The 22,844-nt window shown below is 48.5% G+C and overlaps 2 protein-coding genes across 2 annotated transcripts in view; both read right to left on the bottom strand.

The window, feature by feature from the left end:
• Window positions 1-22,844, bottom strand: part of LOC310760745 (uncharacterized protein) — a 47,311-nt gene that overhangs the window by 20,065 nt on the left and 4,402 nt on the right. The window lies entirely within an intron of this gene.
• LOC310761883 (uncharacterized protein) overlaps window positions 12,921-22,844 on the bottom strand; it is a gene marked incomplete at its 3' end in the record, with an annotated part of 95,645 nt that continues 85,721 nt past the window's right edge. Inside the window, exon 6 of the mRNA XM_083612082.1 lies at window positions 12,921-14,464. Within this exon, the coding sequence (XP_083468208.1) occupies window positions 12,921-14,464 (1,544 nt within the window). The remainder of the gene's footprint in view (window positions 14,465-22,844) is intronic.

Genomic DNA, 22,844 nt, shown 5'->3' on the forward strand with positions numbered 1-22,844 from the left:
ACTGGAAGACGCAAGATCTACCTACCCGGGAAGAATGCCAGATGAAGCTGATAGACTACATGGAGTTGGCGGAAATGACTGGCAGAATCCGAGACCAGGGAGAAGAGTTGGTGGAAGTAGATTGGAAAAAAATTAAAGTATATTTACAGAAATATTGTAAAATTAATGAATGTTAGAAGGATGCTGGAAAGAAGCTATATGGCTTTAGTAGAAATGTTATCAAGAATTAGGTAAGAATAGATGGGTAAAGGTGTAAAATTTAAGGCTAAATTGCGTTAAGATAAATTATGGAACTAAATTTGAGAAAGAGGGATCAGCCTGGTGGATCTCTCCATCTTGAGGCGTTAAGGAGTTAAATAGATGTTTATCTTTTGCCAAATGCTGTGTGGCTCCTGAATCTACAACAAATCTGGCTTTGGCCTTGGAGCAGCTTTTCCAGCAAGCAAAACCTTGTCTTCCACCAGCTTGGGCTGCTGCTTGCCCCCCTTCTCCTGGCCATCAAACTTGCCTTCGGCTTTTGGAGAAGCTGTGCCAGCAAACAAAGCCTTGTTTTTCCCTGGCTTGGGCTTTCCACCCCCCTCTGCTTCTGGCCATCTGCTGGCTTCTTCCTTTGTTTATTTCCAGTCTTTGGACAAAACTTCTGAGTGTGACCTTGGGTCCCACAGTTCCAGCACTTCACAGCTGCCAACGCTTTGGCTCCCCCTGGAGGCTGGAATGCTGTCCCACCTTGCTCCCCCTGAAGCGCACAAGCCGACTCAGCTGCATTCCTCCTATCATATTCATTTTGCAGGGTCACCAAGACCTTTGTTGCAGTGAGGTCCTGTGCAGGTAGAGTTGCCAGCTGACTTGCCACGGCATGGTAGCTTTCATCCAGGGAGTCCAGGATGAGAATTGCAAACAGTGACTCAGGCATATTGAAACCTCTCTGAGTCAATTCCTGTCTGAGATGCTGCAAATGTAAAACGTGGGCTCTAAGGTCTTCCCCTGGCTCCAAACGCTTCCTGTGCAGCTTTCTGAAGTAAAGCAACACAGACCCAGCCTCTTGTCGGAGATGACAGGCTTTAAGCCCATCCCACATCTCACGGGCACTGGCCTTGCCAGCCAGGGTGATTAACTCTTCAGGAGCTACTGAGAGCAAAATGATCCCCATGGCTCTTGAATCCTCTGCCTTCCATTCATCTGTCACAGGGGCTGGGGGGTCCTCAGAAATAGTATTCCACACACCAAGCCTTCTCATCTGGCCCTCACAGTACCTTGCCCAGGTCTGATAGTTGTGGCCATTTAGCTTTGGTGGACACGGAGCAGCTTCTGAGGATTGTAAAAGATCCATCTCAGCTATTCACTTGAGCCGTGAGCCTTTTTCACTTCAGAGGCTCCTTATCTTGGCTACTCATAAATCTCGAAGCCTGCTTGGCTCAACTCCCAGGCTAATTAGCCGGCCGTAGTTCAAAGTCTCTGCCGCGGCAACAGGAAAGCCTTACTTTCACTTTTCCCCACATACCTCACAGCAGTCTGTCGCAGTCTTACTCTCCTGTAAGTGCCATGAATCTGGGCCCGTAACCTGTTGTTGGGATACTGCCAGGGAGACAAAGGCCATCATGCCCCCACGTCGATTCTGGACGATCCATCGATCTCCTGTAGATACAGTATCAGTCAATTAGCGACACAAGCCTCAGAAATAGCCTGCCACATTCCTGGGCTAGTGCACGCTCTATCTGCAGAGTTCGTACAATGAAAGGTGCACTCAGGAGAGCATTATTTACAACTTTATTCAGTGTTGATCAGAACAAAGAAAAAGCATGACTGCAGACGCAGAGAGGGAAACAAAAGCTCTAAACAAAAGAGAAACTTCCTGTGAACAGGAAATACGCAGGCTGTGACACAACAACCTGCTCCCTTTTAAGGTGGAACAGAAATATCCTAACAGAGAGGGTTTATATAGTGGCGGGTGGTGCCCTTTTGGAATATTTGGCCAATTAAGTGAGGCGGGGAGTCCCTCAAGGGACGGAGCAGCAGCTGATTTGCTACCTGTGCTATGACAATGCAAACATGTATTGACGTTCTTCAAAAGATATGGTGCATCAAACATGCATTGACATGCATCAAATGATAGAGAATCTACATGGTCCATGAAAATGCATCAGGTGACGGGACGCGGACACCAGGAAGTATCTATGCAGAACTCTGTGGGATTTTATCTCACATGTGCCCTAGCATCAGAAATATCAGATCAATGGTGACCACGGTTCAGATCCAGAAGACTGGTTGTCAGAAGGCACCATTCATCTGTGGGCTGTTCTCTCTTACTCTCTTTTTGGGGGATTTTGTGTAACAGTGTGGTGATTCTGCCCATCAAAAGCAGTAGCTCCGTTCCCCATTCCTATTCCTCCTTGGTTCCAGTCAATTGAGGAGAGAGAGAGCTGTCTTAAGGGCTGCCTAAGCTGCAGCCTTCTGTTCCCTGTAGGACACCTACCTTCCATAGCACCAGAGAGCAGCTCCAGTTCCCTGGGAGTGCTTCTAGCGGGGAGCATATGTGATGTCTGGTGTGATGTAATCTTGGGGTCTTCAGGCAATATGTGAGGTGAGGACAGTCACAAGGGAGAGGGCAGCTGCTGATTTGTTCTCTGCGCCGCTATGCCCTCTTCCCAAGGGTGTCTGTAGAAGTTTAATTCTTAAGAGACTTTAATCAGGTACCACAATCTGGTCCTACAAAACTTCCCCACCACTCTATATATTTTGCTTCTGCTACTAATAATTAATGATGAATAATGTTGTTCTGCAATAATGTTTTATTCCTCTTGGAGTGACCTTCCAGGCTTTCTTGTTTGTGTTTTGAAAAGATCGGGTCATAATCCAATGGATTTCTGTCTGGGACACTGTTGCTCTTGAACACACCTTCTGCCTCCCACTATGGGGTTTGATTTCACACCTTGTGGGAGGAGCAGGGAGCACGTGACCATAGGCTCAAGGGATTGTGGAGGAAAGAAGGAGCCTGGATCCTCCATCTCTTTAGGAGTAATACGCCATTGGAATGGAAAGAATCACACCAACCGTCGACTTCTTGTGAATTTTGGAAGGTTTGGTAAGTCTAAGGGAATGGTCAAGCTTATTGTCCTGGCCTTCGTTGGGGGCTGCAATGGGGACTTCAGATTTTCAAGGTATTGAAACTGCCCCCCCCACTAAGATGCTTCCTATGTTTTTTATGACAGAGGAGCTTAGCAACAACATCTATGCATTTATTCCAAACTATTACTCCGAATCGTCCCAGGGATTTCAATGCAACATCCTCCTTTGTAAATGTGCAGGGGATTGCCCTCTCCATCTTGCAAGGACTGCATGTGTGGCTTTAGAAACGAGCCAGGCCAGGCTGTGCAAGGTTTGCCTGTGTCAAATCGCAAGGAAGCTGTGGCCAAAGAAGAAGCTGTGGCCAAAGAAGTGGCCGCTTTGCCTCAGCGTATGGGATTGCAGCATCGCAGGGGAGCTCACACTCTGCACTCTGAAAGACAAAAGGCTTCGATCCCTAACATCTCCTCTTACAAGGATCTCTGGCAAAAGGGGTGGGAAACTTATCACTGGCTGAGGCCGGACCATCGGAATAAGCCCGGCAAAAGTATGCAAAATGAGGTGGGGGTATTCATAGAATGCTCCAACTACCGCACAATTGCACTCATTTCACACACTAGCAATGTTATGCTTAAAATTCTACAAGGCAGGCTTAAGCAGTATGTGGAACGAGAACTACCAGAAGTGCAAGCTGGATTTAGAAGGGGCAGAGGAACCAGAGACCAAATTGCAAACATGCTCTGGATCATGGAGAAAGCTAGAGAGTTCCAGAAAGACATCTACTTCTGCTTCATTGACTATGCAAAAGCCTTTGACTGTGTCGACTGTTGTGACGTGGGGTTTGTGATTTCAGCTCTCTTGACATAATATGCTGGAGACAGTTCTGTAGTAACACTTCTTTATTAAAGCAAACAAGACTGAGAACTGAGGAGGGGAGAGCTACATTTATAGGGACAGGGAACTAGCTAGAAAGGATACATTTTGGAGGGAACAATATCCGGCAATCACAGTCTTGCCTTTTGGAGGAAACCAATAAGACAGAGGATCCAAATACAGCAGCTTAAATGAACCAATAGTAGCTGTACCCTCTGGAACCAAAAGGCAGTTACTTTACCCTAATGCAAATACAGACAATAATAATACAGATATAAAATCCTTTGACTCAATACACAACACCCCTCCCCCCTAGTGAGCACTGCAGACATAATCTCTCAGGTACTGTGGGGTCCTACAACTTCTACTTGATCTCCTGACAACAGGTGTTGCCGGTTCTGGATTGGATGTTACCTGTGGTAGGGGGGGTGCTATAGGGATTTCGTCAGGAACAGATGGAGTCCCAGACATCGCAGGGTCCCCTACCTGTACCTCATCATCCTGAGGACTAGCAGACCCTGGTTCATTTGCTGAAGCCCCTGGTGACTGCACCTCTGGGCCATTTTCACTCTGGTCTTGCAGCTCTGCGTCGTTAGCCAGGGATGAATTATCTGACCCCTCCCTGCTGAGCGCCCAGCGCCTCAGCTGATCTATATGTCTCTTCCAAACTTGCCCATTTTCCAAGGTCACATAATAGGACACAGGTCCACTAGTCCAGGTGACCACACCAGCCACCCACCGCGACCCTCGTGAATAGTTCCTCACCCAGACCAGATCTTCAGGGGCGAGATACCTTGTTGTGTCAGCCTCAGCCTGGGGGGTTGCTCTTGAATTACGGTTTGGCATTTTATCGGGGTGGACATAATCCAGCACCGTTACCAGTCTTCTACCCAAGAGCAGCTCAGCTGGCGACTTGCCCGTCGCAGTACACGGTGTCGCATGCTGCAAAAATAACATTCGCACGATGCGAGCTGACCAGTTACCCTCCATTAAGCGTGCAATGGATTCTTTGGCTGTTCTTACCATGCGCTCAGCCTGCCCATTGGAGGATGGGTGAAAGGGCGCGGATGTGACCCCTCTTATGAAGTTATCAGCCAAGAATGCCCTGAATTCTTGGGATACAAAAGCTGCCCCATTATCTGATACAATGGTCTCAGATAACCCGTGGGTTGCAAACAGCTGCCTCAACACCTTGATTACGGCAGCTGATGCCATGCTAGGGACCATCGCCACTTCTAACCATTTGGAATATGCATCGACGATAACCAAAAAGACCTTCCTCTGGAATGGCCCAGCAAAATCTAAGTGCAGCCGGCTCCAGGGAGATCTGGACTGCTCCCACCAGTGAACTGGTGCTCTGGCCACTTTTGGCCGCACCTCTTGGCATGCCTTGCATGTTCGTACCCATTGTTCTATGTTCTGGTCCATTCCAGGCCACCACACATAACATCGGGCTAGCTACTTAGGGTAAAGTAACTGCCTTTTGGTTCCAGAGGGTACAGCTACTATTGGTTCATTTAAGCTGCTGTATTTGGATCCTCTGTCTTATTGGTTTCCTCCAAAAGGCAAGACTGTGATTGCCGGATATTGTTCCCTCCAAAAATGTCAAGACCCCTGGCAGACCTCTTAACAGGCGTTCCATGAGCCCTTGAAAAATCCCTGGGGCCACACAAACTCCAAATTGTAATCTGTTAACTCTGAACGCCCCTTTATGTGTGACAATAGTCTGTGCTTCCGCTGATTGTGGGGTTACTGGCAGCTGTTGGTAAGCTTGTGCCAGGTCAATTTTGGCGAACACCTTGCCCCCAGCCAGTTTAGCCAACAGATGCGATACGACTGGAATGGGGTATGAGTTTCCCCTGAGTGCCTTATTGATAGTACATTTGTAATCTGCACAGATCCTGACTTCCCCATTTGCTTTAAGGGGCGTGACGATTGGAGTCTCCCACTTAGCAGAGTCCACGGGTGAGAGAACTCCCTGCTTGACCAATTTATCCAGCTCTGCTTCGATCTTGGGTTGCAGTGCAAATGGCACTCGCCTTGGTTTGAGTCAGATTGGGGCCACCCCAGGGTCCAATTCGAAGTCAACTGGGGGCCCTTTATAACAACCCAGTTTTCCATTAAAGAGACCAGCAAATTCTTTGCATAATGCCTCGCTCATCTCAGGGCAGGTTTGGATTGAATTAAGCCCTGATATACTCAGTCCCAGGGTGGGGAACCAGTCAGTGCCCAGGAGACTGGGGCGACTGCCCTTCGCAATCACCAGTTTGAGTACCGCCTGTTTGTCCCGGAATTGTACTCTCACGGCACACATTCCCATGACATGGATGCGGCCCGCTGAGTATGACTGCAAAGTTGCCGGGAAGGGCTCCAGAGGGGGCAACTTACCCCTGGGGAAAAATGTCCTCGCGGTCTGGTCCGACATGATAGTGAATCCAGATCCGGAGTCCACCTCCATGTCGCACAGCTGACCCTCAATCTTCACCTTGACGTGTGCCTTGCCTTGCGCTGGAAACTGCACGACCCTCCCGTTGATCTCCGTTACGTAGTGGCAGTCCTTTAGAACATGGTTTGCCGTGGGCGGTCTGCGATGCTCCAGTCTAGGTGCTCCTGTCGCTCCCAACGCCGCCGATCTACAGACCCTGGCGATGTGACCTGTCTTCCCGCACGTCCGGCACATAGCATCCCGGAAACGACAACTCTTCTGCTCATGGTTTCCGCCACAACCAGGGCACCTGCCTCGGTGATCTTTGTGCACTGTGCAGGCCTGACGCACTGACTCGACCCCACGGACTGGGCTTTGGCTCGGAGTAGCCTCTAGCTCGTCCATGGCATGCGCAACTTCTATCTGTGGCTTAGGGGCCTTGCGACTGGCATCAAGCTCCTCTCTTTCATAATTCTCCGTGGCGGTGGCCTCCTTCAAGGCTGAAGCAAGGGTAACCTCTTCTTTAGCCACGATGCGTCTTCTGGCTTTCTTGCTGCTCAGACCACCGATAAACCGATCCAGGAGAGTCTCTTCCAGATCTTGGAAGTCGCAGTGCTGAGTGAGCTTCCGCAGTTCAGCTAGGAATGCAGATACAGACTCCCCAGCACGCTGCTGCCTCTTATGAAACTCCAACCGCTGGGCCATCTTGGTCTCAGTAGGCGCCAAATGGCTTGTCAGGCAGGCAAGAATATCTTTGAGAGGTGTCTCACTTAGCTTCGCTGGAGCAAGCAATGCCTTGGCCAGCTTGAAGGTCTCAGGCCCACAGTAGCTCAGGAATGTGGCCCTTCTTTTGCTGGCATCGGTGATCCCTTGAGCCACTGCGAAGAACTCGAAGCGTTCGACGTAGTCTTCCCACGTGTGGGGCTCTGATGGCTGGAAGGGCTCCAATACCCTTGGACTCTCCATTGTCCTGTGGGCAGGGTCGTCTTCTCATCTGGCCAGTGAGTCTTGTTCTTAGCTACAATCCGGACTCTGAGGCAGGGCTGCGTTTAACCGCTCCTCAGCATTCCGGATCCCACCTTCGTCGCCAGTTGTTGTGACGTGGGGTTTGTGATTTCAGCTCTCTTGACATAATATGCTGGAGACAGTTCTGTAGTAACACTTCTTTATTAAAGCAAACAAGACTGAGAACTGAGGAGGGGAGAGCTACATTTATAGGGACAGGGAACTAGCTAGAAAGGATACATTTTGGAGGGAACAATATCCGGCAATCACAGTCTTGCCTTTTGGAGGAAACCAATAAGACAGAGGATCCAAATACAGCAGCTTAAATGAACCAATAGTAGCTGTACCCTCTGGAACCAAAAGGCAGTTACTTTACCCTAATGCAAATACAGACAATAATAATACAGATATAAAATCCTTTGACTCAATACACAACATCGACCACAGCAAATTATGGCAAGTTCTTAAAGAAATGTGAGTGCCTGATCACCTCATCTGTCTCCTAAGAAATCTCTATGTGGGACAAGAAGCTAGTTAGAACTGGATATGGAACAACTGATTGGTTCAAAATTGCGAAAGGAGTACGACAAGGCTATATATTGTCTCCCTGCTTATTTAACTTATATGCAGAATTTATCATGCGAAAAGCTGGGCTGGATGAATCCCAAGCCGGAATTAAGATTGTCGGAAGAAATATCAACAAGGACAGATCATGAAGCTGAGGCTCCAAGACTTTGGCCACCTCATGAGAAGAGAAGACTCCCTGGAAAAGACCCTGATGTTGGGAAAGATGGAGAACACAAGGAGAAGGCGACGGCAGAGGACGAGATGGTGGGACAGTGTTCTCGAAGCTACCAGCATGAGTTTGACCAAACTGCGGGAGGCAGTGGAAGACAAAAGTGCCTGGCGTGCTCTGGTCCATGGGGTCATGAAGAGTCAGACACAACTAAACGACTAAACAACAACAACATTCATAGAAAGCCAAAGAGAAACTATCAGGGTCATACCAAGCTGATCTTACTCACTAGGGATGTTGAGTGCAGTGCAAAGTGGGAAGGAAATGTGTGTATTTCCAAAGCTACTGCTGTTGCTGAAAGGTAGGTGAGTTCCACTGATACAGTGAAGGACGTGCGCCTGATGCGCAGATCTGAGACAGCTACCACCAGGTATGCTCGTGCGTTTGCTAACACAGCTGTTGCAGATTTAGCTGTGGTTAGTGGTTCGACACAGGTCTTGGAACCCGAAGTCTTGAAAGGGGTACAGGGTTTGTCCTCAAAGGATAGAAAACCACGCCGAAAGGCTGTAAGGGTGGAAACAGTTTCCTCAGAGAGGAACGAGGCTAGGGTTTGAGTCCCGACGAAGCAAGGTGTGAAACTTCTTGATAGTCAGGAGAGCTATGATGCCAAGACTAGTCAGAAGTGCAAGATGGTAAGGCCCAAGGCCAGGCCAGTTGCGGGTAGTTCCAAGGGTGGAACGGGTGATATAGGGGTATACTGTGTGTATGACATCTGTATGGTTGTTGCAGTTACTTCTTCTTCTTCTCTCTTTCCTGTCTGATGAGAAAGAGGAAGGCGCTGAGTCAGAATGCTCCGAGTGTTTTTTATGTAAATAAAGTAGTTTAGCCAAAATGCTGTGCTACTGAGTTTGTTAAGCAGTGTGATGGCCTGGGATTCGGACTCGGAAGCTGAACCTGAGGAATCCCAGCCTGCACAGGAGTCCCCGCCTCCAGGACCAGCTGAGCCAGGGCTGGGGCTTGAGCCTGAAAGGTTCTCACCTGTGCCGGATCCTCAGGTGCAGGCACCAGCTGAGTCTGCTCTGGCTCCGGAGGTGATGGAGGACCCATTGCCTGCAGGTGCTCCACTCTCAGCCCCGTCAGGGGAAGGTGAGGTTGCCTCTGGGTCCGGTAACCCTCCAGCCTCTCCTGAGCTGCAGAGGCTCAGGGCAGAGAGGCGGAGGGAACTAAGTTCTCGAAGGGGTGCAGGCCAGGAGAGGCGAGTCACCTGTGGACCGGGGCCGCCCTATGCCTCGGGGCAGATAAAAGCCAGCCAGCCCAGTCCCAGGTTGCAGGAGCAACATTGTTGGTAACAGTTCTTGCCAGCAGCCTGTCCTGCTCTTCTGCCAGAGTTCCTGACCTCACCCGACTCCCTGCCTTGACCCCGCTTCAGCTTTGACGGACAGCCTCCATACCGCACCCTCGACCTTCGACTGGACTCGAACCTCGCCACACGGTAACCCCCCAGGACCAGCACAAGCAAACTGCTAACACTCTGCTGTTCCTAAGCGTGCTAATGCCTTTTGGTATCGGTCGCTGTGATGTTCGGCTGCAGAAAGCTTTTGAAGCTCCCGAACAACTGACCAGGAGGGAGACAACATGCCAGTTGGGCATGTGTCTCTATCGGAGTCCTACTTGCATGTAGGATGATCCTGAGACCCCTGACAGTTAAGTCCAGTCGTGAACAACTTTGGGGTTGTGGCGCTCATCTCGCTTTACTGGCCGAGGGAGCCAACGTTTGTCCGCAGAGTTTTTCCGGGTCATGTGGCCAGCATGACTAAGCCGCTTCTGGTGAAACCAGAGCAGCACACAGAAACACTGTTTACCTTTCCGCTGGAGCGGTACCTATTTATCTACTTGACTTTGATGTGCTTTCGAACTGCTATGATGGCAGGAGCTGGGACTGAGCAACAGGAGCTCAACCCATCTCAGGGATTTGAACCGCCAACCTTCCAATCGGCAAGTTGGGTGGTAATTCAACTAAATTATGCTAGTGGAAAGATTAGCACTTGTGCAAGGCACTCACCCTCCTTCCTCCCGATGCAACATGTGCCAGCCAACCTCTCTTCCATTCTTAAGGACTCTGATTCTGGTTTTGTGGTGGTTGCTGCTTTTAAAATCAAGCGGTGTATAAATTTTATGAACTAAAGTAAAAGACAATGTTGATGATGCCTGCTTGACCCCAGTACACATTGCCGAGCTGGGGAATTGTGTTGCAAAATGGAGGGAAGTGCACGTTTTGAAGGCTGTGGGTACGTCTGCCTTCCAATGACCAGCTATACTTCTTGGCCCATCCTCCAAACTTAGCTGGGGGGTTGTGCTCCACCACCCCCCCGTTTCATTCCCTGCAGGATCCAATGAGATGACATTAGGGGAATCCCTGCTCGCCCCCCCCCCCCATGAGATGGGATAGGTTAGGGGAAACCCTACTTTTATTTGCCAAGGGCCTGACTCCCCTCCCAAATTCGTCCCTGCAAACTCAGCTACATTTATTTATTTTATTTTTAATAGTTTGATAATAGTTTTAAGTTTTAATATTTAATGCTGTATTCAATTGGGAGCCGCCCAGAGTGGCTGGGTAAACCCAACCAGATGGGTGAGGTATAAATAATAAATTATTATTATCATCATCATCATTAGATGGGCAAAGAAAAAGCGATTGATATGCATTGTATGTGCAATATAACATTGTGCCACTGGATGGTGCAGTGGAGTCCTGATTTTCTCTACCTGTTTTCAGTGTTTGAATTTACAACACCTTTAACTGAAGCGCTTCTTTGATGTATCCAGACTCTAGATCCAGCCAGTTCAGAAACCATACTTAGAATCATAGAATCATAGAGTTGGAAGAGACCACAAGGGCCATCGAGTCCAACCCCCTGCCAAGCAGGAAACACCATCAGAGCACTCCTGACATATGGTTGTCAAGCCTCTGCTTAAAGACCTCCAAAGAAGGAGACTCCACCACACTCCTTGGCAGCAAATTCCACTGTCGAACAGCTCTTACTGTCAGGAAGTTCTTCCTAATGTTTAGGTGGAATCTTCTTTCTTGTAGTTTGGATCCATTGCTCCGTGTCCGCTTCTCTGGAGCAGCTTCTCTGGAGCATACTTCTGTGACCCCATGACTGACAGTGGTCGTCGGAGGGTGGTGGGGGTGGGCGGCAGCTGGGAGAAAAATTTTCCATTTGGGGAAAGGGATAAAAAGGAAAGAAGACCAAAGGGGGAACAATATCGTGGTTCTCAAATGATGGATAACATAGGTTACTACAGGAGAAAGAAAATAAAATAATATTCCCCAAGATAACAGTGGGAGAGACACCGAGCGGAGACCTTCGGAATACAAAAAAAATTTAAATTATTTAATTGGGGGGGGGGAATCTAACAGAAAAAACAGGGGGCACAAAAGAAACCAGCTAAACTGAAAGGGAGACCACCTAAGGAGATGCCAATATAGCAGAGATCCTGGTGGAATTAGGAAAAGATTTACAAAATAACACCAAAATGATGGACAAATTGACAACAGAAATCAAAACACTATCCAGGAAAACAAATGGTATGGAAAAACCAGTCCAAGCTTTGGAGGAAACAGTTAAGAGAAATAATAATAATAATAATAATAATAATAATAATAATAATAATAATAATAATTTTATTTATATCCCGCCCTCCCCAGCCGAAGCCAGGCTCAGGGCGGCTAACAACAATAAAACAGTACAGCAGTACAACACAACACAACACTCTGAAATCATTCATTATAAAATTGATTCAAATCAAACCAATGGCAACCATTGGGCCAGAGCTCCGCGAAGATTGCCGAAGGAGGGAGTCAGGCTGTGCCCTGGCCAAAGAAAGAAGAGCACTGAGAGATAAAAAAGAATCGAGATAGAATGAAAACAGAGCTAGCCACAGTAAGAGAAACTCAGAAGGATATAATCAATAATATTGCACGTCTGGAATTAAAATAAAATGACACAACACTACATTTGAGAGGCATTTCAGAACATCGGAATAAACAAATCAGAGTTAAAAGGAACCATGGAAAAAGAGGATAGGAAGTCAAGGAATGCTTTCTGATTTTTTGTTAATTATTTAAATTCTGGGGAAGGAAAGATTTTTCTTTGTTGTATCATTTTCAGCTCGTTTTTCCTGCTCCACAGAGTAGGACACAAACAAATGGATTCAAGTTTTGTTTTGTTTTTTAAAAAAACAAGACTGACTAAACATGTGGAAGAACTTTTTGACAGCAAGAGCTGTTAGTGGATTGGACTCCCTTGGAAGTGCTGGAATTTCCATCTATTGAGGTTTTCAAGTGAAGTTGGATGGTCATCTGTCATGGATGCTTCACTTGCTATGCCAGCATCACATGGGGTTGAATAGATTGCACCAGGGTTCACTTCCAGCTCCACAATTCTACAATTTTGTGATTCTCCCCTGTATGAGTTCTTTGATGGGAAGTGAGAGAGGAGTTATGAGTGAAGCTCTTCCCACATTGCACACACTGATAGGGTTTCTCCCCTGTGCGAATTCTTTGATGAGATGTAAGAGAGAAGAAGAAGAAGAGGAGTTTGGATTTGATATCCCGCCTTTCACTCCCTTTAAGGAGTCTCAAAGCGGCTAACATTTTCCTTTCCCTTCCTCCCCCACAACAAACACTCTGTGAGGTGAGTGGGGCTGAGAGACTTCAAAGAAGTGTGACTGGCCCAAGGTCACCCAGCAGCTGCATGTGGAGGAGCGGAGACGCGAACCCGGTTTCCCAGATTACGAGACTACCGCTCTTAACCACTACACCACACTGCTCTTCCTGAAGCTCTTTCCAAATTCAAAGCATTTATGTTGTTTCTCCCCTCTATAAATTCTTTGATGGGTATTCAGATGAACTCTCTGGATGTAACTCTTTCCACATTCCACACACTGATAGGGTTTCTCTCCTGTATGAATTCTTTGATGGAAAGTGAGAGAGGAGCTCTGAGTGAAGCTCTTTCCACATTCCACACACTGATAGGGTTTCTCCCCTGTATGAATTCTGTAATGGGAAATGAGATGGGAGCTATCAGTGAAGCTCTTTCCACATTCCATGCACTGATAGGGTTTCTCCCCTGTATGAATTCTTTGATGGTAAGTGAGACTGCTGCTGTGACTGAAGCTCTTTCCACATTCCATGCACTGATAGGGTTTCTCTCCTGTATGAATTCTGTGATGGGAAGTGAGATTACAGCTGCTACTAAAGCTCTTTCCACATTCAAAGCAATTATATGTTTTCTCCCCTGTATGAATTCTTTGATGGTAAGTGAGACTGCTGCTGTGACTGAAGCTCTTTCCACATTCCATGCACTGATAGGGTTTCTCCCCTGTATGAATTCTTTGATGTTTAGTGAGATCGGAGCTCATACTGAAACTCTTTCCACATTCCACACACTGATAGGGTTTCTCCCCTGAATGAATTCTTTGATGGGAAGTGAGTTTGGAGCTATCAGTGAAGCTCTTTCCACATTCCACGCACTGATAGGGTTTCTCCCCTGTATGAATTCTTTGATGTTTAGTGAGATCGGAGCTCATACTGAAACTCTTTCCACATTCCACACACTGATAGGGTTTCTCCCCTGTATGAATTCTCTGATGCCTAGTGAGATCGGAGCTCATACTGAAACTCTTTCCACATTCCACACACTGATAGGGTTTCTCCCCTGTATGAATTCTTTGATGTTTAGTGAGATCGGAGCTCATACTGAAACTCTTTCCACATTCCACGCACTGATAGGGTTTCTCTCTTGTATGAATTTTCTGATGGAAAGTGAGAGAGGAGCTGTGAGTGAAGCTCTCTCCACATTCCACGCACTGATAGGGTTTCTCCCCTGTATGAATTCTGTAATGGGAAATGAGATGGGAGCTATCAGTGAAGCTCTTTCCACATTCCATGCACTGATAGGGTTTCTCCCCTGTATGAATTCTTTGATGGTAAGTGAGACTGCTGCTGTGACTGAAGCTCTTTCCACATTCCATGCACTGATAGGGTTTCTCCCCTGTATGAATTCTCTGGTGCCTAGTGAGATCATAGCTCTTCCTGAAGCTCTTTCCACATTCCATACACTGATAGGGTTTCTCCCCTGTATGAATTCTTTGATGTGAAGTGAGAGAGGAGCTCGTACTGAATATCTTTCCACATTCCATGCACCGATAGGGTTTCTTTCGAAATAAATTTCTTTTATGGGAAGTGGAATGGGAGCTCTGACTGCAGCTCTTTCCACACTCCAATTTTTTACGTGCCTTCTCCACTCTGCAGATTGTGTTGTGTTCTTCTTTGTTCTTCCTTTCCAATTCATCATAATCTGCAATGGAGAGAAAAAGGGATTAGAGCCTCAGGAACAAATGGAGCCCCCAGTTAGGAAATAATGCTCACTAAATTTGTTGTAGAGAAGGCAGTTGGCTGTGTGTTTATTACCGTATTTTCCCCTCTATAACACACAGATTTTTTCTCCTAAAAAGGAAGGGGAAATGTCTGTGCGTGTTATTGAGCGAATGTGTGGTCCCTGGAGCCGAAAAAGCAGGCAAAAATCAAATCGCGCTTCACGGAGAAGGGAAACCTGAAAAGAGGAAGCGGCTGCTTTCCTGCATGCTGCCTCAGGGTCTTACTGCCCACCCTCCTCTGTTTCGTTGCTGTGTTTGCTGAAACGGAACAAAGAGCAGGGAAAGCCCCTCCCCTCCAGGCAAGCAGAGGGGAAAGCAGAGTGTCGTTCCTTCTAATTCCTCTCTGTGCTCCGGTGCTGCTGGGGGAGAGGGAGGGGGGAGGGAGAGAGAGGGGGGAGGGAGAGAGAGAGGGGGAGGGAGAGAGGGAGAGAGAGAGGGGGAGGGAGGGGAGAGAGAGAGAGAGAGAGAGATGGCTGGCTTGGGTGGGGGAAAACTTTTGCCTTTCTTTCCTCCCTCCCGTTAACTCCCTCTCCTGCATTCTTAGCCACCTGCTTCTCTGCACACCCCTCTCATGTCCCTTCTTTGTTTTTCCTTCGCTCCCCACTTAAAATGTGGTTACAAAGCATAGATCCACATGGATCCTCAGGATCTTTGCATTGGGTCACCCCAAATTCACCATCAGATCACATAGCATGTCCATGGCTACAGCCTGCACCAAAAAAATCACGCACCCACTGTTGCCTGGGGCTGCAATGGTGCAAAAACGTGGTTAAAAAGCATGGATCCACATGGATCCTTAGGATCTTTGCATTGGGTCACCCCAAATTCACCATCAGATCACATAGTATGTCCATGGCTACAGCCTGCCCCCCCAAAATCACGCACCCACTGTTGCCTGGGGCTGCAATGGTGCAAAAACGTGGTTAAAAAGCATGGATCCACATGGATCCTCAGGATCTTTGCATTGGGTCACCCCAAATTCACCATCAGATCACATAGCATGTCCATGGCTACAGCCTGCACCAGGAAAATCATGCACCCACTGTTGCCTGGGGCTGCAATGGTGCAAAAACGTGGTTACAAAGCATGGATCCACAGGAATTCTCAGGATTTTTGCATTGGGTCACCCCAAATTCACCATCAGATCACATGTCTGTGGCCACAGCATGAAGCACAAAAATGATACATCCACTTGTCAGAGAACTGCCATCGGAGAAACAGGAGGTGAAAGGGCTCACAGAGGCTGAGAGAGACTTATCAGCTGAGGAGGGAACCAGCAGGGGGAGAGGAGGAGCTCCAAGGGAAAGTGAGTCGGAGGGAGGGCTCAGAGACACTTCCAGCGAAAATAGTGGGGAGGTTTCAGGACCTCCCATAGGGACACCCACTCCTCGCCGGAAACTGTCACGCCGAGAGTCCAGAAGACGCGTTTCCGTTAAGGAACTTTTATGCTGGAAGAAGTTCCGTAAACGCCCACTGTCTGATTCTACAAGCGACTGACGGAGCCATGCTTAAGGAGCTCCGTCACAGACAGAGGTTTGTGGACTTAGCCAAACTCTGAGGGACTAGGACTTTATGCACAAGCAGCTCATCATCCCATCACAGCAATCAGACAGTCCCTGAAAGCAGCTTGTGCAGAGAGGCATCATGAGCAACCCAGCCGGAACCGGAGGAGCAGGAGGAGCTGGAGAGGGTCCAAGCCTGGAAGAAAGGTACCGGGTGTTGGAGGTCCAGCTAGCGCTGCAAACGGCGAGGCTAGAGGAAAGAAGGGCGCAGGATGCAGAAAAGGCAAAAGGCGCCCCACTAGCAAGAAAGATGCCAGGATTGGTGCAGAAGTTTGGGGGGGACCCCAGGAACTATCAAGCCTTTAGGACAGAGATGCAGTATGCTCTCAATCTGCAGTTTGACGACTTTCCCGACGAGGAATCGCGAGTGGCGTTTGTGGTTGGCCATCTCGAAGGGGGGGCGAGAGACTGGGTTAGACCCCTGATGGCAGGGAATAATGAAATGCTGAAGGACACGAGGAAGTTTTTTCGCGCCATGGATTTGATGTTTTCCAGCGAGATTGAGCAGGGAGTGGTGCGCAGACAGTTGATGGCTTGTAAACAGGGGAGCCGATCGGTTCGTGAGTACTGGACTGAGTTTACCATGCTGATACATAAATTGGGGTGGGACCTATTGGCGGAACCCATTCAAATGCTTTTCGAAGAGGGGCTTTCTTCGGCGGTGAAAGACAAACTTTCCCGGGTGCCCAGGGCGGAGTCTATGGACCAGCTGACCAAATCAGCGCTGACCATTGGAGCGCGCCAGGAGGCGAGAGCCTTGGAGAAGCGGGAAGGGAAAGGAGAGCGTTGGAGGGATTTCCACATTCCAGAGATTCCGGAGCCAAATTTCCCGCCAGGAGAGGCGATGGAAATTGGAACAGTGCGCGCGCGCGCGCAGCTTCAAATCCCAGTGAAGGGCGGAAGAAGGAGGGGAAGAGCACCAAGAAATGTTATCTCTGCCAGCAGCCAGGTCACTTTGCCAGAGTCTGCCCGCAAAGAAAGGAATGGCAAGGGATGGCGGGAGCTGTTGGGGGAAAGGAGGAGGGAGTCCAGGAGCAAGTAAAAGCCAACGCCTGGCTGCCACCGTCAGGGCACAGCAGCCAGGCCAAGGAACAGTAAAAGTGCCTCCAAGACCAGCCCTAGTGATAGAGGTGTTGCTAGAGCTGGCAAACGGACACCCACTAAAGACAAAGGCGCTATTGGACTCAGGCAGCTCCTGTAATTTTATGAGTAAGGAGTTTGCAGCTGAACACCAGATACAGACAATCCCTTTAAGTAACCCCCTGCAGGTGACCACGATCGATGGGAGGGAGCTGTTGGGAGGAGAAGTTAGCCTACAGACCGTCCCAATGGTTATGAGGGTTGCCAGGCACACCGAAAGAATAGCGTTCAATGTGGCCACCTTGGGAGGGGCTCCCATTATTTTGGGAATGAGCTGGCTAGCGTTGCATGATCCGCTAGTGGGCTGGCATCAGAGAGTGGTCTCCTTTGGGTCAGCACATTGCCTGGAACACTGCAAAGAGGGAAAGGCGCCGGAAGGGGCAAAAGCCTTTCTAGCAGGGACGGAAGTAACGGACAAAGGGAAGGTGCCCAAACAATACGCTGACCTGAGCAATGTCTTCAGCGAAAGGGAAGCAGATAAACTACCACCGCATAGAGCCTTTGACTGCCAAATCAATCTAGTCCCTGGGGCCCAGCTCCCAGTGGGCAAGCTGTACGCCATGTCAGACAGGGAAATGCAGGAGTTAAGGGAGTTTATTGATAAAAACCTGAAGAGAGGCTTCATCAGAGAGTCCAGAGCGGTGGGGGGCAGCCCAGTGTTTTTTGTGGACAAAAAAAACACGGATAAACCGAGACTTGTAGTGGACTTTAGGGCCCTAAATGCAGTGTCAGAACCAGTGGCTTTCCCCATGCCCAGAATTGATGACATTTTGACCAGGGTGAGGAAGGGAAAGATATTCACTAAACTGGACCTGAGAGGGGCATACAACCTGATACGGATAAGGAAAGGGGATGAATGGAAAACCACCATGTTCACCCCTTTGGGGGCTTTTGAATATTTAGTTATGCCCTTCGGATTACAATCAGGCTCAGCATGTTTTCAATCGTTCATGTAGCACGTCCTGGGACCTCTGCTCTACAAGAATTGCGTGGCCTTCCTAGATGACGTGTTAATATATTCAGAGAATGAGGAGCAGCATGTAAAGGATGTCAGGGAAGTGCTGAGCCAACTGCAAGCAAACCAGCTGTGGGTGAAATTGGAGAAGTGTCAGTTTCACACCAAGGAGGTGGAATTCCTGGGGTACCGCTTGTCAGATAAGGGATTAGCCATGGATCCAGGCAAGGTCCAGGCGGTGCTGGAATGGAAGACACCGAAAACGAAAAAGGATGTGCAAAGATTCTTAGGGTTTGGGAACTTTTTAAGTTCATCAATAACTTTGCCCACTTAACGGCTCCCATCACGGACTGTCTCAGCAGCAAGAAGAAATTTGTTTGGACGGCGGAGGCGGAGCAAGCATTTGAGGAATTGAAAAGGGCATTCGCTTCGGAAGAACAGCTCCTGCATGTGGATTTACAAAAACCAATGAGAGTGGAAACTGATGCATCAGACCGGGCGGTGGGGGCGGTGCTTCTTCAGCCGGGGAAGAATAAGTCGGAGTGGAGACCGTGTGCCTTCTTCTCGCGTAAGCTAAACAAATCCGAGAGGAACTACACCGTATATGACCGAGAACTACTCGCCATTCACGAAGCGTTCCAGAGATGGAGACACTTACTAATTGGTGCACAACATAAGGTGCAAGTGTGTACGGACCACAAGAATTTGGAGTATTGGAGAATGGCACGAGTGCTCAACCAACGACAAGTGAGGTGGGCCCAGGAGTTCTCCAAATTCCATTTTGAAATTTGCTATGTGCCAGGTCCAGAAAACGTCAGAGCGGACGCTCTCTCATGCAAACCTGAATATTTGGAGGGGGAGGGAGCACCTGAAGAGAGACATATCATCCCAGAGGACCGCTGGGTGTGTGGGGCGGCCTGGGTGGGGCAAAGGGAACTGGTAGAGGGAACGGTGAATGATGAATACGCCCAGAATAAGCTCAGAGGTTTAAGGAGAGAGGGAGAAGACCCCGGAGGTTTTGAAGAAAGAAACGGGGTATTGTATTAGAAAGGGGCACTATATATACCCGAAGGGGAATTGAGGGGGAGAGTACTCAAACAGCTGCACGACAACCCCACAGCGGGGCATTTTGGGCAACACAAGACCATGTGGTTGGTGACCTTGGAATTTTGGTGGCCCAAGGTGAGGGAGGATGTACGGGAGTATGTAAGAAGGTGTGACCAATGCCAGAGAGCCAAAGGAGAAAGGCGGGCGCCGGCGGGGTTATTAGAACCGTTACCCACACCAGAACGACCGTGGGAGGCGGTATCGATAGATTTTATGACTGATCTGCCGAAATCCCAGGGGAAAACCGCCATACTGGTCGTAGTAGACCTGTTAACTAAGATGGGCCACTTTGTAGCTTGCTCACATGCAGTCACGGCGGAAGAGACAGCGAAATTGTTTGTAGAACATATTTTTAGGCTGCATGGCGCCCCCTTGAGGGTGGTCTCCGACAGAGGGAAACAGTTCACGTCCAGGTTCTGGAGGAAACTTATGAGCTTACTGCACGTAGAGGTCAATTTTTCGACTGCCAGGCACCCTGAGACCAATGGGCAGGCGGAGAGAGCAAACGGTATCCTCCAACAATACCTGAGGTGTTATGTCAATGACAGAGAGAACGATTGGGTCGAAAAGTTGGCGCTAGCGGAATTTGCCTACAATAATGCGGAGAATGTGTCCACTGGGATGAGCCCCTTTTTGGCTAATTATGGGTGCCACCCCAGGGCATTTCCAGGGGGAGGAGGGGAGAGATGGAGTGTCCCGGCCGCCGAACATTTTGTAGAAGAAATGGAAGCGATCCATCGTCAACTCCAACTCAACTTAGAAAGGGCCAAAGAAGAATATAAGAGGCAGGCAGACAAGAGCAGAAGGGAAGGTGAAACCATTAGGGTGGGGAGTCAGGTGTGGCTGTCAACCCAAGGGTTGCCGTTCAAGGGGGGTTGCAAGAAATTGAGACCCAAAAGATTGGGACCATTTGAGGTCATTCAACAGGTCAACCCAGTGGCTTTCAGACTCCGGTTACCGAACCACATGAAACTGCACCCAGTATTCCACAGGTCATTACTGTCACCATATAGGGGGGAAGGTGAAGGGGTCTCCACACGGGGGCCAGTCTTAGAAGAAAGGGAAAGCAGCAACCATGTGGCGGAGATCATCGACTCCAGGTGGAAGGGTAATCAGGTGGAGTATTTGGTCGCGTGGGAAGGGGAACCGGAGTCGGAAAACGCCTGGGTGACGGCAGAGGAGGTCAATGACGAGATCTTGATCGAAACATTCCACCAAAGGTTCCCCAGGAAACCTCAGTCAGTAGCGAGGTTCCGGAGGGAGTACTTTGGCACCACCGACGAGGAGGAGGAACTGGAAGGATTCAGGGAATCGGAGTTGGAAGAAGGAATAGACTCCGATGAGGAGGAGTACTTAGAAACCGGAAACAGCAACCGGTGGAGGGAAGTGTTCGAAACTTCGGAAGATGAGGGAGGTTCTTTAGGGGTTTTGCTCCCTCGCCTCCCGCAGAGGAGGGGAGGGGAGGTGGTGAAGGGGGCCCTGGAGGGGAGGTGGATGTCAGGGAACTGCCATCGGAGAAACAGGAGGTGAAAGGGCTCACAGAGGCTGAGAGAGACTTATCAGCTGAGGAGGGAACCAGCAGGGGGAGAGGAGGAGCTCCAAGGGAAAGTGAGTCGGAGGGAGGGCTCAGAGACACTTCCAGCGAAAATAGTGGGGAGGTTTCAGGACCTCCCATAGGGACACCCACTCCTCGCCGGAAACTGTCACGCCGAGAGTCCAGAAGACGCGTTTCCGTTAAGGAACTTTTATGCTGGAAGAAGTTCCGTAAACGCCCACTGTCTGATTCTACAAGCGACTGACGGAGCCATGCTTAAGGAGCTCCGTCACAGACAGAGGTTTGTGGACTTAGCCAAACTCTGAGGGACTAGGACTTTATGCACAAGCAGCTCATCATCCCATCACACCACTGTTTCATTCAGAATGTTTTTTCCCTGGTTTTCCTCCTCTAAAAACGATGTGCGTGTTATGGTCAGGTGCGTGTTATAGAGCGAAAAATACGGTACCTTTGTTATCTGTAATAACCCAATGTATTTATTATTGGATTCTAATTGATGGTTGAATGTTGCTTTGTTTGAAGTAAGCTACTCATTTTAAGATTTTTGTACTTTTTACATTAGATTAGATTGTTGTTTTTATTACTGTTTCATGTTTATACCATAGCACCTCAGGTTACGTAACCCTCTGGTTACGTAAACTTCAGCTTATTAAAGTGGCAAATCCATGCGCATGCGCAGAACAGTGATCCTCGGGTTGCGAAAACCTCGGGATCTGGCCGGACCTCCGGAACGGATCCCATTCGCAACCAGAGGTACCACTGTATATGTGTTGGAAGCTTCCCAGATTGGCTGGAGCAACCCAGCCAGATGGTCAGTGTATACATAAAAATTATTATTATTGCTATTATTATCACTGCTAGTACTACCTGAGATTCAATCAGCCTGGCAATTCTCTGGGGCAGATGTTGTTTGGCCCACTCATGGCATCCCCTCCATCTCCAATGTCATTTCTCTCTTTGGTCAACCCAAGACTGACAGCAGCAAAAACAATAACAGAAAACCTTACAGAAGCTACTTATCTTTTCTAACAACTCTGAAGCTGACATTTAAGATGCCTGGGCAGTTCAGATCAGCCCAACTGTGGTAGAAGGAGGCAGAACTGGAGGAAGATTGTTCACAGAAAAAACTGTAATTTACTATTTCTTGTGGGGGTGTTAGGTTCCCAGGTGTTGTAGGGGGCGCTGTGAAAATATATGAGGTTTGTCACATAGAGGTATTTCTTGAATTTCCTGGCAGATAGGACGATCCCACAGGGAGCCTTACCAAGAGAGGCCACGATCCCACAATTCTCCTTCATGACGTCCTTATGCAGAGCTCTCTGGTCAGGATCCAGCAACGCCCACTCCTCATCCGTGAAACGAACAGCAACATCTTCAAAGCACACTGGACCCTAAAAGAAAAAGGCAAATGTCCTCCTGTGAGTCAGCAGAAATATGATCTGCTACACAATGCTCTGTGGTTTTCTTCCTGTTAATTACTGTGTTATTTCAATAAGATTGCTTTGCTGCACATTTTAATTATGGGTACCTATTTTAATGCTTTAATTGTATTCTTTTATTCTGCATTTTAACTATGGGAATTCGTCTTTGTGCAAATAGGTGGTACTCCACCTTTTGGTTTTCAAATCATTCTGCCTACGCAAGCATTCCAGTTTGCCGGATGGAAGGGTCCACTTTCTCCTCTCCTCGTGAGTTGTTCTGTAGAGGTTCCCTTCCAATGCCCTAGAGCCAAATTCAAGGGGTTCATGGGGGCATGGAGAGGGAGATGAATCCTACTGGCTTTTACGATATGGATACAACGCAGCTGCAAACTGGCAGCTCGGTGTTTACATCACATGATGTGGCTAGCTATGGGAAAGAATGTTCCCGAGATTTCTCAAAGCTTTGTTCTCAGTGTAATATGAGACCTTCCTGTTGCATTTGTAAAGGAAGTTTGAGTCACTTGCTAGGAGGAGATTGAACTGATCGGACATGTTTTCTGT

This window comes from Podarcis filfolensis (genome assembly GCF_964270895.1).
Source record: "Podarcis filfolensis genome assembly, chromosome: 4".
NCBI lineage: Eukaryota > Metazoa > Chordata > Lepidosauria > Squamata > Lacertidae > Podarcis > Podarcis filfolensis.